Raw genomic sequence first — 27,998 nt, forward strand, 5'->3', positions numbered from 1 at the left:
TACTATGAATGGGATCCTGTTGTTTTCTGAGAGGAATGCAGGGCCATGCTCATGATCTCTTGAAGAGAGAAGGCATAGAGGCACAAAGGAGTCTGTTGAAGACTTGATTTCTGCTGAACGATGTCACTACAGACCATGCTGGATCATAAGTGCAACAGTAACACAAAATCATGAGACAGACAAAATGAAGAGAACAGGAGATTGCAGTATGCTTTGAAAGGCAACTTGAGAAGACATTCTTTTGTTAAAATTAGAAATGTTCCTGTAACCAAATAGAAGAGTTGCCCAAATGAGAATAAAATATACTGCTGGCATCATCCCCTGGCATTTTATTAGCATGTAGATATCTGGTACAAATGCGTACTACTATCAGACTGTTATCAGATTTTACCAGGTCAGCAAAAGTCATCTTTGTTATCGGTAAAAAAAATTTCCCAGAGAAAAAGGTTTAAACTTTGCATGGAAAAGATAAGCTTAAATGAAAAAAATATACTCAACCTTCACCCAAATTTTCTTTGGAAACAGTTTGGGTGACCCCGCCTTGGTGTTTTTTACATACTCAGCTGTAAACACAAAAACATGGCTTACATGTTGTAAATGTTATTGCAACTTTTGTGGTCCAAGAATAAAAGTGAGGCAGGATTGTGGACAGAAATTAAAATTAAAACAGTGCTCCATAATTGGAAAACTTGGAATAATTTTTAGACTTAATCTTCTTCAGTAATTTTATGTAAAATTCTGTAAGTAAAAGGAGACGTTTCTGGTGTTTTAGGATGTGCAGATGTTTTTTTTTTTTTTTTTTTCCAGGAGATTTTATAAACATGTCAAGTAATAACTGCAAGTGATTTTATACAGTAAAAAGCATTAAGATGACTTTTTAAAAGAAATTAAGTTCTCCCTGGCTTCTGGAGTTTTTAAGAAGAATGAGATAAACTTTTGACTCTGAATGCCATTATGTACTTATGGTATGACTGCTTGAAGCCACAAAAATCTTATCTGCTACCATGGTGGAAACCAGCCTGTGAACATCAGACATTCAGTGACATACTTACATGATCTATTTTTGACCAGATCTAATGTAAGCATTGTGATAAAAGGGCAGGTCCTGCCAACAAGTTGGCACATGAAGTGAAATACAATTGCCAACAGCCAGGGGTGTCCCAGAGCAGTCCTGCAGCTCTCCTTTCAGGCCAGTTCCACTGAGCCGTGCCTCTGGGCACAGGTACTCTCCTGCAGGATCAGGCCTGTCTGCATGCATGTGGAATCGCTTTGCTGCTTACTTTGATGCCTGCCTGAATAACTTTGCAATAAACCTAGTGCAGCAAGTGCCTTCCTTTTATTCTATTAAAAAGCACATATAGCTTTAGTTCTATTAATGGAGACCTTCCTCAAAAAGTCAATGTCTGTCATAGGAGTGAACTAAAACCCGTCACACAGCTATTGTGTTACAGTGCATAGAATGCAATGTTTCTTTGTCTAGGAACACCACACTGGCAACTGGTTTTGAGCAATAGTCCCCATATCTGCCTTTTCATGCATCTTGGATTTATTGGTATTACATTTTGTGTCCAGGCAATCAAAGGAAAAATCTTCTCTCTCATTGGCAACAATAACAATATATATGAACCTGACTTTAAGGGCTTCCAGCACTAAATTTTGTGTGTAAAAACACCAATAAAAACCTGAGTTAAGCTTTGAGATTTTGAAAGAAATCTGAAAAGCCAGGGTAGTTTTTTCTACTTTTTCCTCTTTCTTTTTAATAAACAGACAAGACAAATCTTCCAACAGACTCTGCAGTGTATATCTCTCTCTACAGGTAAACAGTGCTGGTCATTTCTTTCAAACATGTCATCTTCTGAGATTAAACCTGGATTAATTTCTTCTTTAGACAGGTGACTTTCCACTCCTTGACAGAAATCTGAACAGCATAAAAAATTGCTCTGGTCAAAATTACAGATCAGCTGGAAATTCACAAGCAGTCGCACAGGATTTCCTCTGGAGAACTGACTGACTGACTGACTGACTGACTGACTGAGAGCCATTTTATTTGTCAGTTATGTTGTTTTCCTCCAGAGGATAATAGACAAGCAAATTAATTAGTGAAAATAAGCTACAAAACCATCAAAACATTCAGGCAAAACTTCACTCAAACTAACATGTTCAGTGAAACAGAAACTTGGACTGGCAGCTCTCTGTTTTTACACTATTTGTTGATTCTACTGACAGCTTTAATCATTGCTGAGCTGACATTCTGGTGGTACAAATGAGTAAATAAAATGTCAGTTTTGCTTACGATGACATTGAACATAACTGTTCAACCTTGACAGGTCTATATTTGTAGACAAGATAATAATTTCTTTAGACTTTCCTGCAAGAATAACATGTCTAAAATCTGCACTGCTACCACATACATGGCCTGTAAACAGTAAAAGTCAGCTATTTTTATTTGTGATCTTTTGACAAAAACTAATGGTGTAATTTTTTTTTTTTTACCTAGTCAGAAGGGCAGAACAGCCAACATCCACCCAGCTCCAGATCACAGAGCAAAAGCCCTACCTTACCAAAACTGATAGAAGTTCCTCTATCAGCTCCTGTGGGCTCAGTGTTGACTCTTCCAAGGGTTGCACAAAACTCCAAGTTTTTCTGGGAAAAATCTTATGTCAAAGAGGTTCTTTGTTTAAGGCATAACCTGAGTTGTCTGTCAGATGTGGGCCCCAATCCAGCAAAGCACTTAAGCACATGTGTAGTGTTGTTGAAATCAACGGGACTACCGCTCACATGCTTAAAGTCACGCGTGTGTTTAAGTGCTTTGCCGGCCTGAAGCCTTGCAGAAGTCCTTTATATCATGTTGATTTCAAAGCACATTTCGTTATTACATCACCATGCTGTTTTTGGCAAGGAATGAATTAATAAATGAGACAAGGAGAGGTCCAGCAGGAGCTGCTGGGAGAGTGGGACACTGCATTCCTTTCAAAACCAGGTTGTGGCAATAAGTTTACAGGAGACATGAATCAGCCACGTAGGCAGATATAAATAACGTGAAGCAGCCAGGCTGGGTGACATACTGCTGCACTTTTTATATTGCAAGAACATACCAATACTGGGTACATTGTGTTTTTAATCTTTCCACAGACTTGGCATCCACCCACCCTCCAAGGCCAACTGCATTCTGGTCACTGTGAGAATGCACTCAGCCCCTCTCTCTGCACAGGATTTTAATGCTATTTCACAACCTGGGATTGCATGGCTGGAGAGCAGCCCTGTTGTAAAGCCACAGTATTGGCATGCAAGTGCTTTATAGATATACTAAAGCCAAAAAGTCTCCCTTGAGGACACAGTGGTAACCGTAGGGTTGGGTAAGACACATGCTCTTAAATCACAAGCTGAGCTCTTCCAGGGGGATGCTCTGTTGCATCCTGGACCATGTGGCCATAATTGTGTTGCTGTTTGAGTGCTGCAATCAAAGCTGATCTGCTTTCACATGCACAGTCCTGTTCCGATCATGCATTTTTGGAAGTCCAAGAACCTGCTGCCATGACATGGCCATGGTACTACCAGCAGCCAGCGTTACACCCTGTTGCTGATGGGTTGTCTTGGCAGCCAGAGCCCTGCCTGTGGTTGAGATATCAGAGCCCATGTTTCAGAGAGCCCTGTGCCACCACATCAAGGCATTGCACTCACACTGACACCTCACCCAGGCTAGCAAGATGCAGTGCAATCTGCAAGCACCATCTACTCAGATAAGGATGATGGCAAAAGCCACACTGGTGTCTGCCCTTTGGAAGGGAGTGGAAAGGAAAGAGTGCTTTGGGGAATAGGGCAGGAAAAAGAGGGCAGGTGCAGAAGGGATATATAGGGAAGGAGGAAGAAGAGGAGCAAGAGGGTAGAAAACAACAACTGAAAGTAATGTCCTAGAAACAGCTGAACGTCCCTTTTGGGACCTCTCACTGAGGAACTGCCTACATGGTGATGGGGGTGGGGGTGCAGCTATGCCCAAGTGTGATGGTGAAAGCATGTTTTCCTTGCTGTGCGAAGAGGGTGCCAGAGTGGAAATCTGGGAGTGAACATTTGGTACGACAAATCATCCGGTCTATTGTTATCTAGGAAAGACATCAATGCCCCTTTCATTTTGTTGGGATTGGGTTAAGTATTGACTTTTATTGATCACATGAATGGGAGGGAACAATGGAAGCTATGGAGCTTTCTAAATAATCTTCACACACAATAAAATATAGATAAATAGCACAAATCTAATTCGTCTTCCCTTTGAAAGTTTTTTTCAAGGAAGCCACTATGCTACAGATATTGACAAGCAGCTGGAAAAAACAACTTCCAGTACTGGGAAGGCCAGTGGGAAGAGGGGACAAGCTCCCTATCAGAGCCTCAGCTTCACAGGCCTTTTGTGTTGAAATCTGCAAAATCTTGTAAGGCAGGACAAGGGATTTATTTGTCATTTCATCTGGGAATTCTAGAAGTTTGGATCCATTTTTCATTTTTCTGCACTCTTTTGATTTATTTGCCTATTGTTACTGGTAGATTTTTTAATACCATTCATGACCAGAATACAACCGATCATGTAACTAAATATAAACTAAGTTAAACAAACTACAGTTTTCTAATCTGAAAAGGGGCTTGATTTAGATTTTTTCCTTGAACTAGGACTCAGTGTCCTCTTTGATGAAAGTTGCAGGAAAGCTCTCAGCAGCAGCTTCAACATACATTGCCAAACTCACAGCAGAGAAGGAGCAATCATACGCTTTCAAGAGGATGTTTTGCATCCGGTTGTTCGAGCAGGACGCAGCGCTGCTGTTATCATGGAGGCTGAATTGATGCTTTTCCTGAGAAACATCATTTGGAAAAGAGCTATAATCATATGTTCTGATAGATGCATTGCACAGCACTGATACAAAATGAGTGCCTAATCCAAAACCCTGTCACCAATGGTAAAGTTTCTGTGCTTCCTCTGGGGTTTGGATCAATTTCTCTGTCTGTAATTGCTGATATAGAAGGAATGTTATTTTTGCTGTGGCACTTGCAATAATATGGAGTTATCATTTAATCAAGGTTGTTGCAATATGTTTGCTATATGTTTGCTAACACAACTTCTCTAAATGATCTGGGAAAGTAAAGATAATGCAAAATGTAATTTTAACGTATGTAAGTGAAATGCAAAAGGTAATTTTAATCAATGTCAGAAGTGAACCACTTTTGACAATCTGATTCTTATCTGAGATTCTTAAGAATAATGTACCACAGCTTTTAGGACAGCTACTTTCAAATTATTCTCCTTTTAAAAAGGCTTCAGGAGAGAGGCAAGAAGAAGCCCTTGTCATAACACACTGCAGGACACGTGTTATGTTCCCACAGCCTGCCACATTCAGCTTACCTCTGTGTGCCATTCTAGTGTGGCTGTAGCTGGGCTGGAAGAGGAATTACCTCTCCAGCCTGACCCCTGCAGCTCATTGCTGCCCTCCTGCAGCGGGAAGCTTCAACAGACCGAGGTACGCAGCTTTTTCTTAGCTCAGCATATTGAGCAATTTTGAGTTGCAGGTGCTGGCTGGTATGAGTTTTTGTCTGGAGCAGTTTTGGGAATGCTGCCCAAGTAGGAGCTTCTTCCTGCAAGTGATAAGGACCTTAGTGCCGCGTCCTTATGCTTTGCACCCCCCCGAGCCCCTTGGCCATGGGTTGCCCACACAGAGCACTGTCCATTCTGGAGCTCACTGGCAAGCCTCTACAGCTGTAGACAGTGCAAGGACTGTTGCTCAAGCTGAGCCCATGGTGGTTTCACCAGGCAAAGGTCAAAGATGCTGACAAAGTGCACCTTTTAAAAATCACTGAGATAGCTAACCTCTGCCACCAGAGAAAAGTTAGATGTGAAAAATCCTCTTGAGATCCTTGCAGGGGAACCTCTGCATGAGCTGAGCCAAGTGGCTCTATTCAAGAAAGGTACCTGGAAATAAGGTTAGAGGAAAGAAGTGTTAATTTAGGTAGGGGGTGTCAGTGCATAGACAGGCTATGGGTGAAACTGACAGCACCTCCCAGAAAGAATACATTGCTATACAGCAGTAGAAATCAGGGAGGGCAGAGGTCTTTGGGGAGGGGCAGGGAGGGAAAATCCTTCAGCATGTGAAATGCAGGAGGGAAGGGATCAAGGGAGCACCTGGTCACTATTTACCACTTTCCTGCGCTCTTCTGCCCTCTGTTCCACTTGGCTATGAGCAGTGATGGTGTTAATCAGTTTTCAAAGATGGCATTTCTTCTGCATGACACTGTTTACTCTGCATGTAGGAGGAGGTGACCCACTGATTATCCTGATGGGCCAAAGGAGCAGAAAGTCAAGTTTCAAGCTATTGCTGTGACTTAAGAAGCATGCAACTCTTTTGCCTCTGGACATAATCAAGTCAACATGTTCAGTATTGGTTTATGCTTTAAAAGCAAAGTAAAAGCAGATGAAGTGTATTTATAAGTTCATCAGCCAATGAATGATGAAATGGAAAAAGAAATTAATAGGAAAATGTCAGCCAGGATAGAGGAGGGAATCAGTGTGAAGTTCACATTCAGACCAACAATTTGGAGTTAATTCCAAATTCAAGGATATCTTGATTTACAGTAGAAAAAAATTGATACCTTATCAACTCTGAATTTAAATGTAAACCATAAAAAAATAGTGTGAAGAAGATCCTTTTGCCAGATTACTTCAGGCTAGGAAGGTTAAGCGCAATTAGGTTTGGCCACTTGAAAATGTATGGCTTTGATTTAAAGCTCAAAATCTTAAATAAAAAGGGGAACATAGAAAGCAATGTTACAACAATGAAGCCTCGTCTCCCTTACACTTCCCAGATCCAGATAAACTTGGTTCTAACACTGAGAGCAGTAAAGAGAAAAGTAGAGGAAGAAAAATGCCTCTTTGCTCCATGCTTTTCTGCTCTTCTAAAATTGCTGCTTTTTGTGCAAGCAAAAATCTGATATTTAAAAGCTATTTTCAGCAACATGAAATACAGGGACAAGCAAAAGGAAACAGCAGCCTTGTCAACTGAAATGTGAGGGCAAGCTAGTAACAGAGGATACCATCATGCCATCTTTTAAATATGATTTAGGGAGTTGAGAAAAAGACTTTATATTTCATAAAAATCTCCTTGCCTGATCTAGTCCAGTATTTAAGAGAGAGAGATGTGAGGAAAGCAGCATAATGAAACCCAACCCAAATAGGACAGACTAGAACAAAGGAGTTGCTGTTGATTTTGTGTCAAGCTTTGCCATAGTTTGACTGGGTGAGCTGGAGCAAGTCTTTATGTCCATGCTGCCATCAAAGGTGTGATTGCAGCTCATATATTCGTGCCCTTGAGCATTCTTTGCATCAGTTTAGCCATCTGTACCAGAGCCACCATACACTTTTACCGCTTTTAAAGGCTGTAGCAAAGACTGACGTAATCCAAGTTTGCAAAAGCTTTTGTGGTCTACTGATGAAAAGCATAGAAATGAAAGATGCTGTAATATTTCTGCTTATTGAACCTACTGGTACAGCCATGTGTCTTGCTGCTGGAAGAATCCTTTAATAAAACAAAATCCATTGCTCATCCACTTTTTTCTGGCTGCAAAACTATTGCTGTGAATTGACGCAGGCTTAAAAATCTAAGCCAGAGCACAGAACTGAGCAATACTACACACATATATATGTTCTTGGCAGTGCCTTGGTGCAGATGACCACGATCTGTTTAATGAATGTATGTTATTTAATGATCCATCCGGTGTTGATTTAGAAAAGAGCAAATTGGAATATTTGTGCTCAAATGGCAACTAGGAGAAGATGGCTAAAAGTGAGCTGTTCCCTTGGTTCTGGTAGATCTCAGGGCTAGAAGCAGGCCCTTGAAATGGCTTTAAATGAATCTGAGTGGAGTTTACACATTGATGTTCATAATACAATTCATGTTTCAGAAAAGTAATAACTGAGAACACACGCATAATAGAGGCTCAGTGAACAAAGCTTGTAATGTATAATTTGCAAGGAATATTTCTTTAAAAATGTAAAGCAGGAGTATCACTTATCATTCCCACATGGAATGAGTGGTGAAAAGGTTGTGGAAATAATTTTTATTGTTATCATATGTTTTTCCTAAATGTTGCTATAGGACTAAACCCTTTTTGGTATTGCTTAAAGTATTGCTATTGTTTGACATCCAGCATTACACTTGTGTTTGAATAGCTTGCCCTTGTAGCATCCTTCCTTGCCTTTGTTGATTAAGTCAGAGATAAATACACCATTGTTTTCATGGTGTATAAAAACTATTCAGTCTCCTGCTGGGTGACTGAATATTAAAAGAATGACAGGAGTGATCTTAGTGGAATAACACACTTGGACAGTTTCTCTTTGGACTAAGGGACCATGGTTTAATGCTTGGATCTAGTTTCCTTCCATTTCTTTGCCCTAGGGTGGTGCACACAGCTCCTGAAGACACTGGCTGACTGTATGACTCTCACTGCTACCCAACTCTTCCTCTGAGGAGGAATTTGCAGCCTGAAGCAGGTCTGTAGGACTTTGAGATGAATAAAACTTACTACAGTTGGTTTCATTTGACTTGTGCGGTCAAAATGAATCATTGTTGGTCTCCTGTGAAAGGTGATCAAGGAGGTTCTGCTAAAAAATGTGTGAGTCTCTCTCAGAATGTATTTCAAGTTTTAGAAAAACATGGATATGAGGTAGTTTTCAATGTTCCATTTTTATGGTTTTCAGGGGAATACTTGAAGTTTAGAATAAGGAATACATACATTGGCTTTTGCTTGCTTTTTTGTGTTGGAACATCTGATTTTCTGACCATATATTGCCACTTCCATGTGAAAGGCACAGCAGGTCAGAGTTTTATTCCATGGAAAACAGCTGCAGTAAGTTAGCAGACATCCTTTACTATGTTCCAGCTGCTGAGAAACAGTTGAGTTCTGATGTCAATGGACACAAGTGCCCCATCCCTGGAAGTGTTCAAGGTCAATGTGGTGGTTTTAAATAGCTTGATTTTTGGTGAGGGAGGAGAAAAACCTACTACAGTCAGGTTGGATGGGGCTCTGAGCAACCTGGTTTTAGTGAAAGTTGTCCCTGCCTATGACAATGGTGTTGGAACTCAGTGATTAATTTTAAAGTGCCTTCCAACTCCAACCATTCTATGATTCTATGATATATCACACCTAACCATATTTTTAAAATATATTCACTTCTATCAAAAGTCTGGGATCACTTGACACAACTCCAATTCACTCTTCTCAATGTGAAAATTAAAAGTGAATACAACAGTGCTTTTCTTATGCTTAAAGAGATACAATGCACAAATATAAAGAGAAACAGACATTAAGATACGTAGGTATGTAAAGGACTCAGTGTTTTAGAAGCTCAGTGAGTCCCCAGGGGCTTTCAAAGAGACTGGGAATCTCAAGATGCTGACAGGGTCACTGAATGAGGTACAGGGCTTATCACTGAATCACAGAATGGCTGTGGTTGGAAAGGTCTCTGAATGACACCTTATCCACCCACCCCCTGCCCAAGCAGGGCCACATAGAGGAGTGGCCAAAAACTGTGTTCAGGTGTCTTTTGAATATCTTAAAGGATGGGAGGAGACTCCATAATCTCTCTGAATAACCTATACCAGTGTTCAGTCAACCTCAAAATGAGTGTTTCCTAATTTTTGGGAGAAATCTCCTGTGTTTCAATTTGGTCCCATAACTGGGCCACTGAAAAGAGCTTGACGCTGTCTTCCTTATCACCCTCTCTTCAGGTGTTTATACACACTGATAATATCCCCCCTCAGAGCCTTCTCTTCCCTAGGCTGAACAGTCCCATCTCAGAGCCTTTCCACAGAGAAGATCCTATCACTTCATCATCTTTGTGGCCCTTGGCTGAACTTCTCTTCAGTATGTCCACGTCTGTCTTTTACTGGGAGCCCAGATCTTGACCCAATGCTTCACGTGTAACCTCACTGTGCTAAGGGAACTGCCTCAGCTGGCTGGCATCATGCTGGGTGCATTTATTACAAGGAGGCATTTATTGCAACCATGTTCCTTTTGACATAGTTTATCATCTACAGGGTTTGCAGTGTTTTAGTGTTCTCAAAGGCATCCAGTTTTCTACTTCGAACTCCTGATCATACCTAGAAAAAGAGCATATCCTGGATCCAGTGATAGTTGGACAAATTAGTGCATCGCTGGCAAGACATACCTCTTAATCTAGAATACTTAATCAGGGAGGGGAAAAAAAAACAGAATTCCTAGAATTTTCTGAGGAAAGCTTGGCCCGCGCAAACAAGATGGGCAGTATCGATCACCTGCAAAAGAAGGGCCTTTGATTGTTCAGCACAAGGTCAAAACTTCTGTTGGTGGAGCACAGCCAGGACCGCTCCAGCCTGGCAGCTGACATGGTCTCCTGGACACTCTGGGTTGGTGCAACGCCCGAGAACTTTAATAAATTAGCCCTGCTGAAAAGAGGTGAGGTGATAAATATTTTTGCTGGTTATCTCACAGAAAAGCTGTGCAAGCCAAAGGAGAGAGTGACCTTCTGCATGGTCCTGCCAAGGCCTCCTTACCCCTCTAGTCCTCTTTCTCCCTTCACACTCCTCATTGCTGAGTACCAGTACAAAATCCTTATTGCCTCGTGTGCCTGTGCTGTGCAGGGAGTTACCCTGGAGATTGTCTGTATTTTCTACTACACAGATTTCTTCATAAACCAGTTCTGGTGATACAAAACCTGCAGAATATCAGGAAAGAATTCCCTGGAAACTACCCTGAGACTGCTGCTGTTCCCCTTTTAGGGGCATGGAGTTATTTAATTTCAGGAGCAGCACAGAGAAATCCATGTCTCTGCAGGAGTTTGCCATTAGCTGGGAATGACATGATACTCTCTACTAAGTGGGCTAACATCCGCAAAACAGGGGTGAAGACGTGCCTGAGCCTGCAATCACATTACACATGCTTCACTTAGTACCCTGTGAGGTGCACCACAGACATTTTATCAGATAAGCAACACCTTGCATTGAAGTGTAGCAATTCAATAAACTTATATCTTCCTTTAAAAGCAACTTGCTTTCAAACAATGGTGCACAATGTCAAAAATACGTGTTGTGTAGCTTACATAAAGTTTTAATCGCATTTTCAGTAATTATCTAAACAGAAATGTTTCATTTTATGTAAATGTTAACATTATGCTAAGCTGTATTCTACTTCTGTGTACTAACAAAGGTTATGAATAGAGTAATAAGTGTTTGAGGTTTGCAGGACTGCTTTGATGTAAATTCTATTTGCCACTGGTATTCTTCATTTACCACATATATCCCCAGAGAACAGCTTGCCTGCATAGCTCATAAATTTGTTATAAATCATAATGCTTCTATTACATCATTTCCAACCTATCTGAGCAAAATACACAATGTGATTTTTTTTTTCCTCCCTGTGAAATTTCCAGTTTGGTGGCATATCTGCTGCATAATAAATTCCAGACAGTCATTCTTTCATGGTATATCTAATGTCTGCATTTTGGACTCAATCTAGTTGATTATTGAAATCTGTGGGAGTTTGCCAGCAGTTACAACAGGACTAGAATTGTGTCCTCTTTGTATCTAACTTGCCTTTGTTGGAGCGGCATGCTGGTTTGGAGCCAGTTTCTAGTGAGCATATATCTGGAGCTGCAAACACCAAATGTACTAATTGTCTGCTGAAATGCTGGGTTTGGTGCCAGCAATAAGTGTTGGGTTTCTAATTCAATGCTGTTTGTTTTCTCTTATGATTTAGTGCCACAAAATTCATCTGTTACACTTTGCAACAAAGGCAAATGAGGAAAATGTTGGCTTACAATAAACATTTCTGCAATCTGGCAAAAGAAGGGCAGTGATGCACCACAATTCTGTTTGGTTTCTACTATGCATACTTCCATTCCAAAACAGGGAAGGGGAAAAAATTATGTGATTTTATGTGACAGTATTAGCAATACTATTTATTAAATCTTGTTGAAAGATAAGTCTGTTAGTGTAAGCCTCCATTTGCAAGCTTTTTTAATACACATTAGTCTCCAGAAGTGCATATCCTATTGAATTCAGTGGAATTATCCATATGCATTCAGTTATTCAGTTCAATGTCTGCAGTGTTGTGACTTTCTTTGGTAGGAAGCAGAAAGGCAAGATCAAACTCCTGGTTTATAATATTCAGAAATACTCAGACTAAAAATGGCAAATGGACCAAGTCATAGTAAACATACTCTGCTTTTTATCAGGGACATAGTTTGGTGCTTACATGTGGGTCTACCTGTTTTCTGCTTATCTCTGGTCGCAATATAATGATGAATAAAACTAAAACTGTCAGAATAATGAAACAGTATGCCCTGTGTCTTTTTAGTGCTTAGCATGGTGAGTCAAGCATTCCCCATGGCTTGGTGTTTCCCTAGTCTGGGTCTGGTGGAAAACCCTTGGACGTAGACAGCCTTCTGCTGATGACTGGATTGACAACTGTCATCTCCAAGAGCTTCCTTCTCCACCCCAGTCAAACCACCCTGCAGGGGAGCAGTGTACCCGCAGAGCTGAAGCAAGAGTCAAGAGGACAGGCACAGCAATAGCTCAATTAGGTACATTTTTTCCCAGCAATTTCCCACATAGTCCAAGTCCATTTAAACACAAACCACCTATCAAGAAATGCCTTGAAATTATTTACTGTTTTATGATTGCAAAGTATGGCAACATAATACTTTTAATGGAAGCCCAAATAAATGGCATATGCTGCAAAGTGTCTATGAATGGGTTTTATGAGCTTGAATTCTCACATCACGCACTGGTAGCAATCATGACTTCAGCAAATGCCTTGGGGACATAGAAGAGCATATATGGAGTTTTAATAAAGGTATAAACTGATAATATTTATTTTTAAAGTGCATTATCACACTGTGAGAGCAGGTGGGGGAAATGTCGCAAATAATGAAAAGATTTATTGTTGCAAAGTGCTTTACAAGTGTTACAATATGTTAAAAAATAGTGGTCTCCAGTAAAGACACTGGTTGCAAGGGGTAGTCCCACTAGCTCAGCTCATAGGCAACACCAGAAAGACTCTGTGGACTGGAGCTAAGGGGCCACACGATGATCATGCTGATGGCTTATGGCAATGAACGTCTACCCTTGGGCTGTCTAGTCCAAAGGGCTGACACAGGAGTTTAGTGGTTTATGGAGGCCAAGATATATGGGGCATGTTTGGGTGCATCTCTGAGCCCTGCTGGAATGAACTGTTATTAACTGTGACTATCCAGACCTTGACATCCTTTCAAGCATGCTTGCTGGCAGACTGTAACCAGCCTTTAGTCCTTGGTGGGAGCCATTTTCTGCACATATTGCCAAGTTAAGACAGTGGTATGTGGCTTCAGTTAGAAAAGTTTTAAAACCAGTTTTAAAAAAAAAAAAAGTTTTCTCATCCTCTTCTCATCCCATAATATGCTCATCTCCATTTTTGTTTTAAAATTTTAATTTTATAGTACCAGCAACATGATTTATTTTTCTGATTACTAGTTGAAATGAAGTTCCTTTACAACTGATTAAATTTCCCATGTATAGCCTTCCTCTCCTCAAAACTTTAAGATCACACACAGTTATGAAACTATTCCCCAACTTATGTATTTATGATCAAGCAGTTCTTGGCCATATTTGGTATGGGTCTAGCTGTTTCAATATGTATTCAGTCCAGATACACTCAGCAATCAAACAGTTGTATATGAAATTGCTTTATGAATCACATTTGTGGTGCCATTCCAATGGCATAAGAGAGTCAGACCACCACTCTTTCAGTGTCCATCCCTGGTCCCTCCCAGAAGATGATGTCAGGAAGGTGTGTGAGTGCTTAGGCATATCAAGATTAGGATTTGCAACGTGTCCAGAACAGGTGCCAAGTAGTGAGTCATGAGAGGAAAAACAGAAATCATCTAGGGACCTGAATACAAACCTACCCCACACAGGTGAGTACCATAACCTTGGTACCCCAGTCGTCTTTAGACATATCTATTTAGACCTGTACTTGTCACTTGAGCTGTGACAACCCGCACACCACAATCCTGCTGATGTGGATTCAAGTTCCTCCACCGTGATCCATTGCTGCAGATCCACGAGGACACACCAGAACAGACCCAGGGTAGAGACAGATACCCTGCAGAGAATGAGGAGAAAAGGGAAGATTTTTCTCCTGCCCTGAAAGATAAAGTGTCACTAAGCTCACCACTCATCCTCAGCAGAAGACTTATGACGGGGCGTGTGAGCTGTGTGAGAGACTGGCAGTGACTGGAAATTACAAAGATCAGTCCTTTCTCCTGCAGTCAGGGCACCTAAATCATCTGGGGGAGGCATCCAACAGCTTTATCCTAACCCACCACATGTGAGATACTGTATGTGTTTCCTGAACTAGTGTTTTATGGGAAATGCAAATCAGAAAACATCAATCCTACTCTGTGCTTCTATGACTGCCCCCTTTGGACCTTGCTGCTGTCATGACCATTCTTGCTGCCCTCGTGCTTTGGTCCAGCAGTGTGGATCCCCCACCAGCTGGTCCCTCCATGTGCATGAAGAATCAGGTGACCCCACTAACATGTGCTCCCATCACCTGGATGGTTGCAACAATACACAGCCAGAGTGGAGGGGCTGTGTTTTGGGGATGGGCAGCAGATAACCCTCTCCTGCGTTTGTTAGCATAGAAGCAGGAAGGAGCCTAGGAAACCAACTCATCCCAGCACCCTTTCTTATAGCACTCCCCAATGTCTCTTGCTCCCATCCATGAAAAAGGCTCCCCCACTCACTCTGTATCCAGTCAGTACTCAGAACCCACTGGTGTAATATGTACCCTATTCTCTGCAGGGAAGGAGAAAATCCTGGGTCCAGTGAATTTACAGGCAGGCAAAACTCAGAGACTTACTCTTTATTCTAAAAGCACTTGATTGATGGGTTTCACCATTAGTATGAAGTCCTACACCTCCTTTCAAACTGCTCTGTGATGTGACTGCTAAAGTACTAAGAGACCAGCATTTATAATGAAACTGAAATTTTTATATTTATGCACACTGCCTATTGGGATAAAGTAATTAATTTTTTATTAAAGCATTTTTCTAAAATGCTTTCAAAAGGTTTCCCACATAAAACATGTTGTTCTTCTTTCCCCACTAACTTATTTTTCTCTTCAGTGTGTTGCTTTGGTCTTTGTTTTATGATTTGTGCTTCTCTGAAAAAAAAACTCATAAACCTTCACAAAAAGACACTTTTGGCTTATAGATTTATCAATAAATATGGTGGATCTGTAGCAAAACTGTTTTAGGAGCACTTGAGAAGAGAAGTTTACTTGCCGAGTACCAGAACAAAAAAATTCATTTCCCCAATGTTTTCTAACACAGAGGAGTCTATTCTGATTTTGGTTACATTTGTACCACACTTTATAAACTGTGGCCTTTTGAAGTATGAATGTGATTTCATTTAGTTCAATTCTTATAAAGCTTTCAGGAATGCTTCAGCAAGTCTATGCAAGTCTTTCTCAAAGCTAACCCAGCTCAGACAAGCACGAACCCTGTGGCTACAAACAAGTTCCCAGCTGCTGTAATTCCAGGGCAGGAACCAGCCATGGAACGGGAGGGTGAGAGTTAGCAATTAGCTGTAATCCAAGATTAATACACTTTTATTGCATGTCTCCACAAATCACAGATTGATGTGGAACTAATGGTTTTCTTCAGTGCTGATTTGTGCTGTGCTCAGGGGTACAAAATTAAGAGTAAAAATGATTGTTTCTCAATAATTAGCAATTCAATTGCTGTTACTGTAATTTCTAAATAAAATTCTTGAAAAAAGTTCACTGTATTTATATTTTCTCTCTCTCCCCCCTGCTGTTTTAATAATTTTCCTTAAAATTTCTCTTTTTTTTTCTGCTAGAAGCAAATAGAATAAAAACAATAATGAAAACACAGTGCATTACAGCACAGATCTGAAGTGCTTTTTGTATTCTAACACTTAAGCTTCATGAGGGATAATTCTCTTTGTAGATGCAGGAGAAAGAGAGACTGGACAGTGTGGAAGGCCACAGGAGAACTCAGTCAAGGAGGGTGTTTTTTTCTTCAGTTTTATCCTATACTAGAGCCTTTGAATGACGGTTTGACCCAGGTGTCTCAAAGCTGAGGCACGGCATGTCCAGGGAGGATCTCACCAGGTGCTATGCAAGCTGGTTCTCAGCCTTCCCCACTTGCCCACTTGTGGCTTTGGCTGCTCATGCTGACTAGAGAAACTGATGTGAGGTTTTCATTTGATTGCAATACCTAATGCAGGTTAGGGGATATAGGTGCTAAACAAGTCCTCTTGGCCTAGAAACAAGCACCTATTCTAGGAAAGGTGCACCATCAAAAGGAGGATGAAGAAAGAAAGGAAACAAAAAAGAAATATTTAAAAAGAAATATTTCTCTTTCCCATGCAATGGCTCCATAGGATGAAACAAAGAGCTCTGTTTTTGGAGTTCCCTGCAGTTACGTAATCTTTGTCTGGAAATTAATAAAAATATTTGTGTTTCCTGCTGAGGTCTGTAGTCTTATTCACAGGCACTGGAGAAAGCATCTTTCTCCATGGCACTCAGCAGGTTGGCATGACACCAGGCTCAGGGTGGTCTGAAAATGTGGCTGTGAAATTTTTCAGGGTACCAATGCTGATGACTTGGGTATATGCTCCGTTTTGTGCGCCCAAGGAGGTTGTCCAGTGGAAGCTACCTGAATATCCAAAGAGATAATCTTTGGAAGTAATTGTAGAACCCAAGATCTTCACTGGGACAATCCAGGCAAGTGCTTTCACCCAGCAGCCATTGCATTCAAACACAAGCTTTGATTTTTTCAGTAAGGTAGGTGCCAACTAAGATAGGCTTCTCTAGACCATGTAGTAAGCTATAGAAAGGTGGGCACTTGCAGGGTTCAGGATGTCATGTTGAGCCACACAGGAGTTACCTGAACAGCCCTGACTCCTCCCAGGAGCTCAGAACTGGCACAGACCCTACGCTGTCCTCCTGGCTGTCTCCTCCTTCTGCTGGTCCCCTTGGATCCTGCTTGGCCTCACAGGCTCCTGCCTGACCACAAAAGTTTTTCTATGGCTCCTCCTGAACTTTGTCACAGGCCAGCATCTCAGCTTCTGTTGGTTTAGCCATTTCCAGCCAGCTTAGAATGAAAAGGTGGAAACAACTGGGGAGAGGGGAGAGGAGAGGCTGCCCCTAGCAGCAGCACAGATTTATGCCTAGCTAAAGAGGCTGTTTAACTCCAGTCTCATCTTCCTTCACACACGTTTTCTGCTTTTTATTTGTCCCCTTTGATTCCTAAAATTTCAGGTGTAATTTGCCACCTTCTTCCTCTGTCTCACACTCTTTCTTTCTTCTCCATCTCCTCGATCTGGCATCACTTGCTGGGTGCAGGCAGAGTGACCTGTTTGCTGCACACATCTCAGCAAAACCCAGCACTGCATATGGATCCATGGCTCTGGACAAGGTACTGCATGAAAACAGACAGGACAGCACCAAACACGGTGGCCAGCATGACTCTGATGTTTCCATTCTGCCACTTTGGGCTGCATGGCATAACGAGCTGAAGGAGAGAGGCAACAATAATTGACAAAACACTGTAATTCATGCGGGGTGTAATAAAAAATGCCCGGAGTTTAGTGCAAACCTCCGTGTGTACTCATGCTTTGTCCTGAGAATTGCAGGCAAGACTTGGGCCTGTGAAACTCAGCAGGAGGGATCCCACTTTGCCTTTGAGCTATTTCCTCTGTGAGGAAAAGGTGCAGGGACCAGGCTATGAGGAATACTGAAGGACACAGGGAGGGCTGCTTAACACTTCTATGTGTCCTTTGCTGCACGGTATGAGCAAGGAAAAAGGAAGTGTCTGGAAATCTAAAATGGATTAAAGGAAATCCATCTTTTTCATCCTCTGCAAAGATTGCTTAGTAGGACAAAAATTTTAAACTCATGGACAATAAATCCATATTTATTAAATATATACTATAATCATAAGTAGTATATATAAATATGTATTTATATCAGTTGAATTGCTGATTGTCTCAGTAAAGTTACAAAATCTCTAGATTAATTGTTTTCAGTACCTTGCAGCAAAAATGCCAACCCTTCTGCCTCCTCCCCAGGTAACTCCAATCCTATAAAATGAAGAACGTATATTTTAGATTTTCCCTGGAAAAATACTGTTGCACTATCTCAATGTGCAACATTTTCTCTCCCAAAGAGAAGTAGTGTTTTTTCAACATGCAAACGTTAGCAGCCAGGCAGGACACTATGATCCATGGAGATCTGCACTTTTAAACTCAGGAAGTACAAATCAACCTATTTCTCATTAATCTTATCTCAAAAATCTAGCTGATGGGACATACTCTCAAGTTTATTCCTTTTTTAAAAAAGCTTTTCCCTCCTCCAGGACTGCTGGTGTTCACTGCTTAGATCAAACTGCCAAAGTCAGACACCAGGTTATCTGTTAACTACTTGGATTAAGACATTCTTCTCAAATTATGTTTATAGGCTGCTCCCCTCCCTTTCTGCTCAAGTCCAGACCTCTGGTGTTTAAACTACATACTGTGCTAGGCATCTTGTCCCATCAATACATGAGATCTCTTCTTGCCCTCCTGTTTTCTTTTTATTCTGAAATAGATGGGTGCCATATGAGTAATCTCTAAACACAATTTCATGCAAAATGGTATCATTTAAGTGGGGTCTCTAATGCACCTTTCTAATCTTAGCAATACCATAACATTATGATTGGCCTCTTCAGCTCTGGGAAAGGGTTCTCATCAGTGTGCTTGACACTGCTGGAGTAGCTTCAGTGGATTTAAACATCAAGCTTATATACCCAAAGAGCTTGCTTGGCTTTCTGACAGCTGCCTAGCAGGGTGCAGATGGTTTTAGTTTATTCCCCATTTACCACCAAATGATTTTGCCCTTAAAATTAATAGAAGAAAAATATTTGGAAAGTGATAGCTGATTGTTAGATATTACTTTTAGTGTTCCTGTTCATATTTTTCTTTTCTTTCCCATATGCACCTTTTCTTGTGATCTTGTAGGACTGTAGAGTTATGATTCAGCAAAGTGCTGAAGGTGGGAGCATGGCTGTGCTGATTCTGTGGCTGCAATGACAGCCAGGAACACCTCCTGGGTGTGCCTTTGAGTGGGGTGCTTAGCTTGGTCAGCCCCATGGCAGCACCCCAGCTCTGGGGTCACCTTCATCATCTTCAGGAGGGGAAGGAATAGGTGGTATGCATGGTTTTGGGAGCAACACAGGGATGGGCTCTAGCAGGGGGTTCAGTGCCATCCTTGTGTTTGCCACAGACATAGTTTTGGGATACAGTGTATGGGTGAGACTTTTCAAATGGGTTTTCAAGGATGGGAGTGTACCCTGTGTCTGTGGTTTATTGCTTTTGTGGACATCCAGCCTCTTGACCCAGACCATCTCAAGGCTGGAGAGAAGGCGAAGCTTTTGATTTGATAGCATCTATTGAAATTAATTCCATGTGGGGAAGTAAGCACTGTCTCCACATAGTAACACTCAGTGTGGAGCATACTGCTGAGTTTGAGCTCTGGCTCCAAAAAAAATGCTTGAAGGCAGAACAAATGTTTCATGGGGTTTTGAAGATACCACAACCCATGAGAAAGCTAAGGCTGCATGAATGTGTTTTGTATAACCCATGAATGAAAAAAAAAATCTCAGAAGGCCTTAGACTTTTCACATTCATATCACTCTCAAATGAGTGCAAATGTGGTTTTTGCAGTCATTCTTCCTTTATCCATGTGTAATGAGAATATACCTTTGCCTTCTAGCTGGATGTCATTGAAGTCTAATATCTGTGTTCAGATGGGCCTTTAGAGCACCAGCACCAAACTCCAGAGAAGTGCTGACAGACATTACCTCTGCAATTCCTGTGCATTTTCCCTCCCCTCCTTTCAGACAAGGAGGTTCTGAAAGTGTTTTGGCCAGAGTTTGATTGACTGACTTCTTCAGTGGCACCAGGAAGAGTGATTTCATTGATTTCCCAGAGCTAAACAGATTCATACCATCTGGGAAGCCCACACAAAAGATTTACAGTGAAAAAGGTGCATCATAGTTTTACTATTTTCTGATGCTGTTTTATTCTTATGAGATCATGAGGCAACGATAATTCAAAAGGTTTCTTTTATAGTCTTTTTTACAGGGCTGCATAAATGGAGGTTTAGACTCCATCCAAAGGCTCAGCTGTGTTATTTTTACTTAAACTTAACCCAGCAGGAGCGGCCAGTGCAGCAGGACCAAGCCTGATGTCACTGTAGGTTGAAATTGAGCATTGGCTTTAATGAACTCCTCCATTTCAGGAAGTGGCTTGTTTTGATAAGTTTAATTATAATATATAATCTATAGGTGAGGGAATCTGATCAGGTTTGGGCCACAGTCTCCCGTGCCCTGATGCTGACATCTGCCCCAAATCAAAAAGAGCAGTGCTGATGAACTTCCCAAGAAGTTACTGACTTATTTGAAATATGTGTCCTTGCTGTCTGTGACATAAGTGTACTCACTAAGCAGCAAGTCTCAGCTGAGATAGTTGTTTTCCACCAGGAACTTAAAATACTCCACGTAGCTTCTTCAAGCATTTTACCCCAGAATTTACTGTAGTCATGCTGCTGTTGCTGTGTACGCCGCCGACTCTGCCTACTGACTGCTCAGCTGAGGCAGCTCACGTGGCTCAACCGTCCTTTGGGTGAGGCTGCAAACTTTGCATCTCCTCCAATATCTGTTGCGACCATTGATACTGTTCCCTCACTTTTTAAATGCTATACCACTGGCTGGACAAACCATAAGCAAATACAAAATGATAAGAAAGTGTAAGTGACAACATGACTCTGTATTTTTGCCTTTTATTTCCATGTTTTAGATGTGCACTTAGATGTGTCTTTGAGGTTTGAACGGACCATATAACATCTCCTTGCAGGTATGTGACAACATTGTATAGAGGGACTTCAGAGCATAGGATCATAGAACCGTTTGGGTTTGAAGGACCTTTAAAGGTCATCTCATCCAACCCCCAAACACATGTGACCTTAGTGCTCCTAATATACTAGGGACATCAAAGAAATTATGGTAGATGGGAATAAATACCTCTAAGATCTTAGTTTAAAATTACCTGTGCTGGTTTTGACAGGGGTGTAATTAATTTTCTCCATAGTAACTGTATGGGAATAAGTGTAGGATTTGTGCTGAAAACTGTGTAGAATACAAATCTGTTGTTGCTGAGCAGAGCTTACCCAGCATCAGTGCCTTTTCTGCTTCTTGTACTGCTGCACCAGAATGTGGGCTAGGGATATGCAAGAAGATGGGAGGGGACACAGCTGGGACAGCTGACCACAGCTGACCAAAGGGGTGTACCATACCATATGACATCATGTTCAGTCTGTAAAATCTGGAGGAAGAGGACAAAAGGGGGACACACATGTGAAGTGATGTCATTTGTCTTTCCAAGTCACTACTATGCATGAGGGACCCCTGTTTTCCTGGAGATGCCTGAACATCTGCCTGCCCACAGGAAGTGGTGAATTAATTCCTTGTTTCCCTTTGCTTCCATAGGCATTTGCTTTACCTATTAAACTGTCTTTATTTCAATCCACGAATTTCCTCACTTTTACTCTTCTGATTGTCTCCTCATTTCACTGGGGAAGAGTGAGTTGTGTAGGGCTTAGTTGTCAGCTGGGGTTAAACCTTACACTAGCCTTTAAATGAGTTGCATTCAAGGGACAGGTGTAGGAATGCTTGCCTGCTTCAGGCAATGGCTTGTGCTGGCTCCGAGGGCACATGACTGTCTATACTGACCCTATCCCCTCTCCCAGTCTGCATTTAATTGTTCCTGTGAAACTGGGACACAAAGCCTGAATCTCATTCTGGATTTTATGCACTTACATTGTGCATGTGATGAAGATAACTGACTTATCTGCCTTTGGAGACATATCTGGAAGAGGAGTGCAGGGGTTAGAGCAATTGCTCATGAGTAGGAGTGCTCAGCTCAGCAATGTAATTGGAAGCGACTCATATTCACTGTTTTTGAGCTAAGTTAACATCACTGTCTCAGCTTCCTGAACAGTCAGTAGGGAGGGATGAGTGATTCATCCCACCCAGCTTAGACCCATATTTTAGGAAGGAAGGAATTGCCCTCTGGCTGATGAAAACCTTAGATGAGACATCTAAGTTTTAAATTACTAAAGCTTGGTGACACAGATCTCTGCTAAATGCAGAAAACATGTTAATTTGGCTACTCTTTTGACCTTTAACTGAAGAAAAACATGCTAACTTTTCATCAACACCAAACACTTTACTTTTCTATTTACTACTATCCCACTACTTCCTGGGGTCAGCCCTCCTTAGCTTGTGGGAGTTTATCTCAATTGAAAACACAGTGTGGCCACTCTAGTTCAGTCCTTTTCACCCATAGATTATAACTATTATCGCTCATTTTACTCATGCTTTCAAAGTGTCTTGAACCACCCTTGTGCACATGGTGGGGAAGAACAGGCTATCCTAAAGGTTTGCACTGCTGACATTATTGCAGGGTCCTGTTGCTGAGGGACTCTATCCCCGTGGAGCAGGGAAGCCTTTGGACTTCTGTCAGTAGGAAACAGAGAGAGACACTCACTTAAAGTGACTGTACCTGTACCTCCCTATGCATCATCTTCCCAGCAGTGTAAAACCATGTCTGTACATCTCAAACACCCATTGCAAAACAGTGTCTGCTGCAGGTGCTTTGAATTATAAAAATGAGAAGTTCTCAGATGAAGGTTGGCTTTTCTCTGTTTAGTTTCTACTGGATTGCTTCACTGAAACCCACAACAATGGGTGAAAGGGAAACCTCATCCAAACCAAGGAATGGTTACTTCTGAATAGTTTATTGATCTGTTACCTCATTTTTAATTTTCTAGAGTAGCTCACAGCCATACTTAAGCAAACAACAGAATGTTAAGTTTACTAAGAGCTGTGTGTTAGCCTCTGAATTTCCATAAAGAAAGCAAGCAGGTTATGTAAATAGCACAATATCAGTAGCTTTCCATCTCAAACAGCTCATGTGAGCAGGGGCAGTGGTTCCAACCTGCTGATACTCTTTGAGATGCCCTCTGCTCTGCGTGTGTGCATGCGGCTGTTTTTGAACACTTTTCATGTCCAAGCAATTTACCAAACTTCAGAGTCCTCGATGTAGTTTCCATTTAGAAAGACAAAATGAGTTGGGCATTTCTTGTCTTAAGCTGCTCTTCATGAAGAGCACCCTGAGTCTGGTTGCCTGAGGACAGCAGGAGCAGAGCCATACATATCTTCTTTGCTCATAGATTTAGTCTTTGTAGTCAGCACCTAGGCAAAAAGCATTCTTGCCAAGCTTTCTTCTGGCCATGCTCATAGTGCTATTTGCCCCACTCTGTCTCTTTTTTCTCCTTCTGTTTTTGTCTTGCTGCTTTTCTTTGGCACATAATTTACTAAATTCACTAGGTTTTGTGTATGGAGCAGAGGTTGCAACTTTAACTGGTCTTCACTTCCATGAAATAGATCAATTATCCCTAAAATTCATTGTCATAAGCCACTCCAATTTCACCCACCTCCCCATCACTGTTTTCGTCCTTGCATGTCATTTGTGTGCACTCTGAATAGTGTCTATTTAGCTTCGTGCATTGCAGGTTTTTCTGTTACCAGAAAAGCCATTACTGATCCACGACCAATTACTTTTAGGGCTGCATGTCCTAAGAGTTTATTTAAGGCCTTGAGATTCCCCATAATGTAGAGTTCAGAGAAGTGCAAAGGTAAATCTGTGCACTACAAGCTGATTTTAGTCAAGCCCTCTTGAGGAAAAGGCAATAGTAGATAACCTCTACAGGTCAAGGCTAATTGCCAAAAAGAATTGAAACAGCCTTGAAGTTGTTAAGGGAAAGGGGATAGACAGAAGATTATAAATGCTTCCTGTGTTCCATAGGAAATGAAATCTTCCTATCTTCCTTTCTTAAGCCTATTTCCTATTGAAATCAAGCACTATACTATTTTGTTGTGTGCATTGGTTAAGATAGATGGGGACTCATTTCATGCAAAACACACCCACATATAACCAAACCAAAGTCTTTTGTGTCACATTCTGATAGAAGGAAGAGAGCTTTCATTGCTAACACAGACAATTAAGCGCTGATGAAACAATTTCATTCTAAAGATTTTAGTAGAAAACAAGTCTTCCCCCTAACCTCTTAATAATGATGCAGGGAAACTTATTTATGAAAAAAATGTCCTTATTGGTCTGGATTACACAAGTTTTCTGATTTTCATTCTGTGCTGTGCAATTGCTGTGTTGTTGTTGTAAATACAATATAGCACTTTGTTGAGTGTGCTAGGGACATAAGTGATGAAGAATCACCAGTAGCCTTTGAAAAAAAAATTTTTTTTTTGTTTTTTTTTAAGCATTAGAAATATAAGATGCAGTTATGGTCCTGCTGTATAGTTACACATACCCAAAACCAGAGATGCATCTTATGACTGTAAACTGCTTGCAAGAATGAGAGTGGGGTTTGTGTAATGGCCACCTGCAACACAAGTTCTATATCATTATTTTTTGCCACGCAGAGCTTTGTTTAGGGCAAGATCCCTTTCTCTCTGCAAAGATGTAGGGTAACTTACTGACCAGTCAGTGGTACCTCTAAGGTCTGTGGGGACTATAACTGGACAGTGAGGTGGATCTCAAGGGTGTTGCTCGTAACACAATAGCCATATGTGGGGACATCAAAAGTCTGGATCACGTGGGGAAATCCAGAGGATGATATTCCCCAGGGCTCAAGTCTCATTGACTTTACTGTCTGTTGGGATAAAAATACCAAACCTAAACCATCCCAAACTGTGCACATTATGAACCTTTGGCAAAAAGAAGCTTATTAACTGTGCTCTTGATAGACATTAATTTGACTTGGACCCAAGTGCAGCTGCAGTCTAGGAGCAGTAATTTCTTGTGAACACCTGAGCATATCAGGCCTCAGAAAACCCCTATCTTATACTATGATGTAGCTTCAAAGACAATACTCTACTCTTATGCAGGACCAAAGCAACTCCTTCAGTGCATCTGCTGAGCTGATTTGTTTTCAAATGCTGATTTAAATTTTACTTTTTATTATGTGATATTGCTAAAACTATGGTTTTATGGCAAATGTGTTCCAGTTCAATAAAAATGTGTTTATTTTTTTTCCTCCTCCCTGAACTAAGAAAAAATGCCTTGAGGGACTATATATGTTTAATAGATTTTCTGAATTTAAACCCCCTTCAATTAAAATAATAATCTTTGGTGGTCCCACATAATATTTTCTAGCTGACATTCATGCATAATGTAAGGTAATCTTGTTTTTTGATGGGACTTCTGTCCTTCCTAAGTTTCCTCTCTAGCTAATTAATGTTTCTGCCTGCTATTGATTTTTCAGATCCACCCAACTTTCATTTGTTATTTTCTTCCATTGTTTATTTTAATAGCATGCCTTAATGTAGCATATGTTTGGATTCCAGCTCCAGTTTTACCCTAGCCATTATTAACAATGTAAAGCTCCTCCTTTATGTGACAATGCTAATGTTTTTAGCTGTGCTTTATTAGCCCCATCTCAGTAGGGAAGCACTGTTAAGGCTTGTGTCTTATCTGTTAATGTTTCAATTTCCCCTTTTTCTAACAGATAAAAGCTGATTGTAATCCTGTGTGACAGGTTTGGGGCACAACCATCTGCGGTCTCATTTTAAACAGGCAGACTGCTTCCCACTTAAACTGCTGCCACAGTAGACTGCTATCTTCAGGGTAATCATAATTACATTCATGTATCTTCAGAGGATGCTAATTACAGGAGGATGCTTGCTTTCTCTTGAATACAGGAATAAGTGCACTGCAAGTTTAGAGTGACTAAGGAGGGGGAAAGCATTAAATCAAAGATGGGAAGGAAAGAAGTGAGAAACATATCCAGTATGTCAAAAGGTTGTTTGAATGGCAAAGGGAAGTAAAATGTGTGAAGAAAAAAGACATGTTAAACCTTATTGTCACATAGAGGTGAATCAGTCCAGAGCAGCAGAGGTCATCATTCTAACTGAAGGACATGAGGATGGTTGGAACAGCAACTTGCCTAGAGCAGGATCTGCATGCCAGGGACATCTGGAAACAAGGTGGAGTGCGTGCTCAGGACGCCTTCCTTCCTTTTGCACTTATGAGTGAGGTGGGATGGCAGGAGGATCAAGGTTTCCCCATCACTAGCATGTCCTAGCATGGCACAAAGCCCATGGATCCTGGAGCCAGGCAAGAGCATTGACCTATATTGATTCTGCTTGTTGTAAATAGTCCAGATAGCAAGGATCATAGGATCATATAATCATAGAACAGTTTGGGTTGGAAAGTACCTTTAAAAGGTACTTCTTTCCAACTTCTTGCAATGAGCAGGGATGTCTTCAATTAGATCCGGTTATTCAGAGCTCCGTCCAATTTGACTTCCAGTGTTTCCATGTCTATATTGTTCAGACAACGTATTTAACACACAATGGCACACATTCATTTGGCTGAGCAAGTAGGTACAATAAATCACAGAATCACAGGATGGTTTGGATTGAAAAGGACCTGAATGATTATCTAAGTGCCATGCCTTGGGCAGGCACACTTTCCACTACACCAAGTTACTCAAAGCCCCATCCAACCCAGCCTTGAACACTTCCAGGGATTGAGTATCCGCAGCTTCTGGGGACAACCTGTTCAATAAAGTTTCAACTGGTAGTATTTCTGAAAAAAGGAGGTATAAAGCAACTGGACCTTTATTTGTGCAAAAAACTACATGCTTGTCCTGGTTTCATCCAAGGACAGGGTTAATTTTTCTCAGTAACCAAGAGGGTGCAGAGCCTGGAGCCATGTGGCGTGTCCATGTTGTCACTTCTGAGAAGGAGGGGACTGCAGTCAGAGTAAAAGCAGGTGTACAGGGGGGATCCAGCTGCCATTTTGTTAGTTGTCTCAGGGTTGTGCTGCATCAGGCCAGTAGGTGAGAAATTTGCATGTAAAACACCCTCTCTCTTGTACACTGTTGTTATCAATATTGTTGCTGTTACTGTTTATTTTCTTATCTCACTGCTGTTTCCAGTAAGTTGTTCTTAGCTCATAATGTCTGCTTTTTGTCTCTCTCACTGGAGGGGCCTGAGGGAGGGAGCAGGAGTGTCGTTCCTAAATCGTGACAACACTTAAATACTTCTGTATATTTAAAAATTAATGTAATCACAAAGATGGTGGGACATAAAGAAAGGAAAAACTGAAAGGCAAAATCCTATGTCCTTGTATACAGAGGTGCCAGCGTGAAAAGCATCATTCAGGCTTCAGGTGAAGTGTAAGGCATGACAAATCTGACTCCTCTCGTGTGATTGGGAGAACACGTTGCCATTGCTCTGGGCCGTGTTTCTAATAATGACCAGACCAGATGGTTTGGTTTTGAAACAGCTATGGACAATTAAATAGCTGTGCAAGGCACTGGCAGCACCAGCTTTCAGTACTTCCTTCCCATATTTGCGTGGATGAGATGTGATGGCAGAGGAAAGCAAAAACAGAAACTTAGTATGACACCTGCCACAGGCATCTTGGATAAAGCAGTCTTGGCTGCTAGACAAATGTAGGCCTTAATCCTTCAGAAGCCAATTAATTTTGCACACACAAATAGTCTCACCATGGAATAAAGCATGCAGAAGTTTATTGGGAAGTTTATTCCCTGGGAAGGGAAGTGGAAGTGAAGCAAGCTGGAGGAATGACTAAGAAGTAGGGGGGAGTTAAGCACAGAGTAGCAGAAGTTGAACTACTTGGCTGACCCATCAGGTGAATGGGTTGCAGCTGGAGCATCACATCAGATAAAATAACAGGAAGAGCCAAGTGATGGCACACACAGGGAAGATGACCACCAGGAGAACTGAACACTGGAATGATCTTTTAATACCACTAAGCAGAGTGATAAAGCAGAAG

At 41.3% G+C, this 27,998-nt stretch overlaps 1 protein-coding gene across 1 annotated transcript in view; it reads right to left on the reverse strand.

Annotated features, from left to right (window-relative positions):
- Nucleotides 1-17,449: 17,449 nt before the first annotated feature.
- HMGA2 (high mobility group AT-hook 2) overlaps nt 17,450-27,998 on the reverse strand; it is a 121,827-nt gene continuing 111,278 nt past the window's right edge. The window contains exons 6-7 of the mRNA XM_053944157.1: nt 18,108-18,158; nt 17,450-17,590 (exon numbers count right to left, since the gene is read on the reverse strand). Of these exons, the coding sequence (XP_053800132.1) occupies nt 17,450-17,590; nt 18,108-18,158 (192 nt within the window). The remainder of the gene's footprint in view (nt 17,591-18,107; nt 18,159-27,998) is intronic.

Source organism: Vidua chalybeata, chromosome 5 (assembly GCF_026979565.1).
Source record: "Vidua chalybeata isolate OUT-0048 chromosome 5, bVidCha1 merged haplotype, whole genome shotgun sequence".
NCBI classification, from domain to species: Eukaryota; Metazoa; Chordata; class Aves; order Passeriformes; family Viduidae; genus Vidua; species Vidua chalybeata.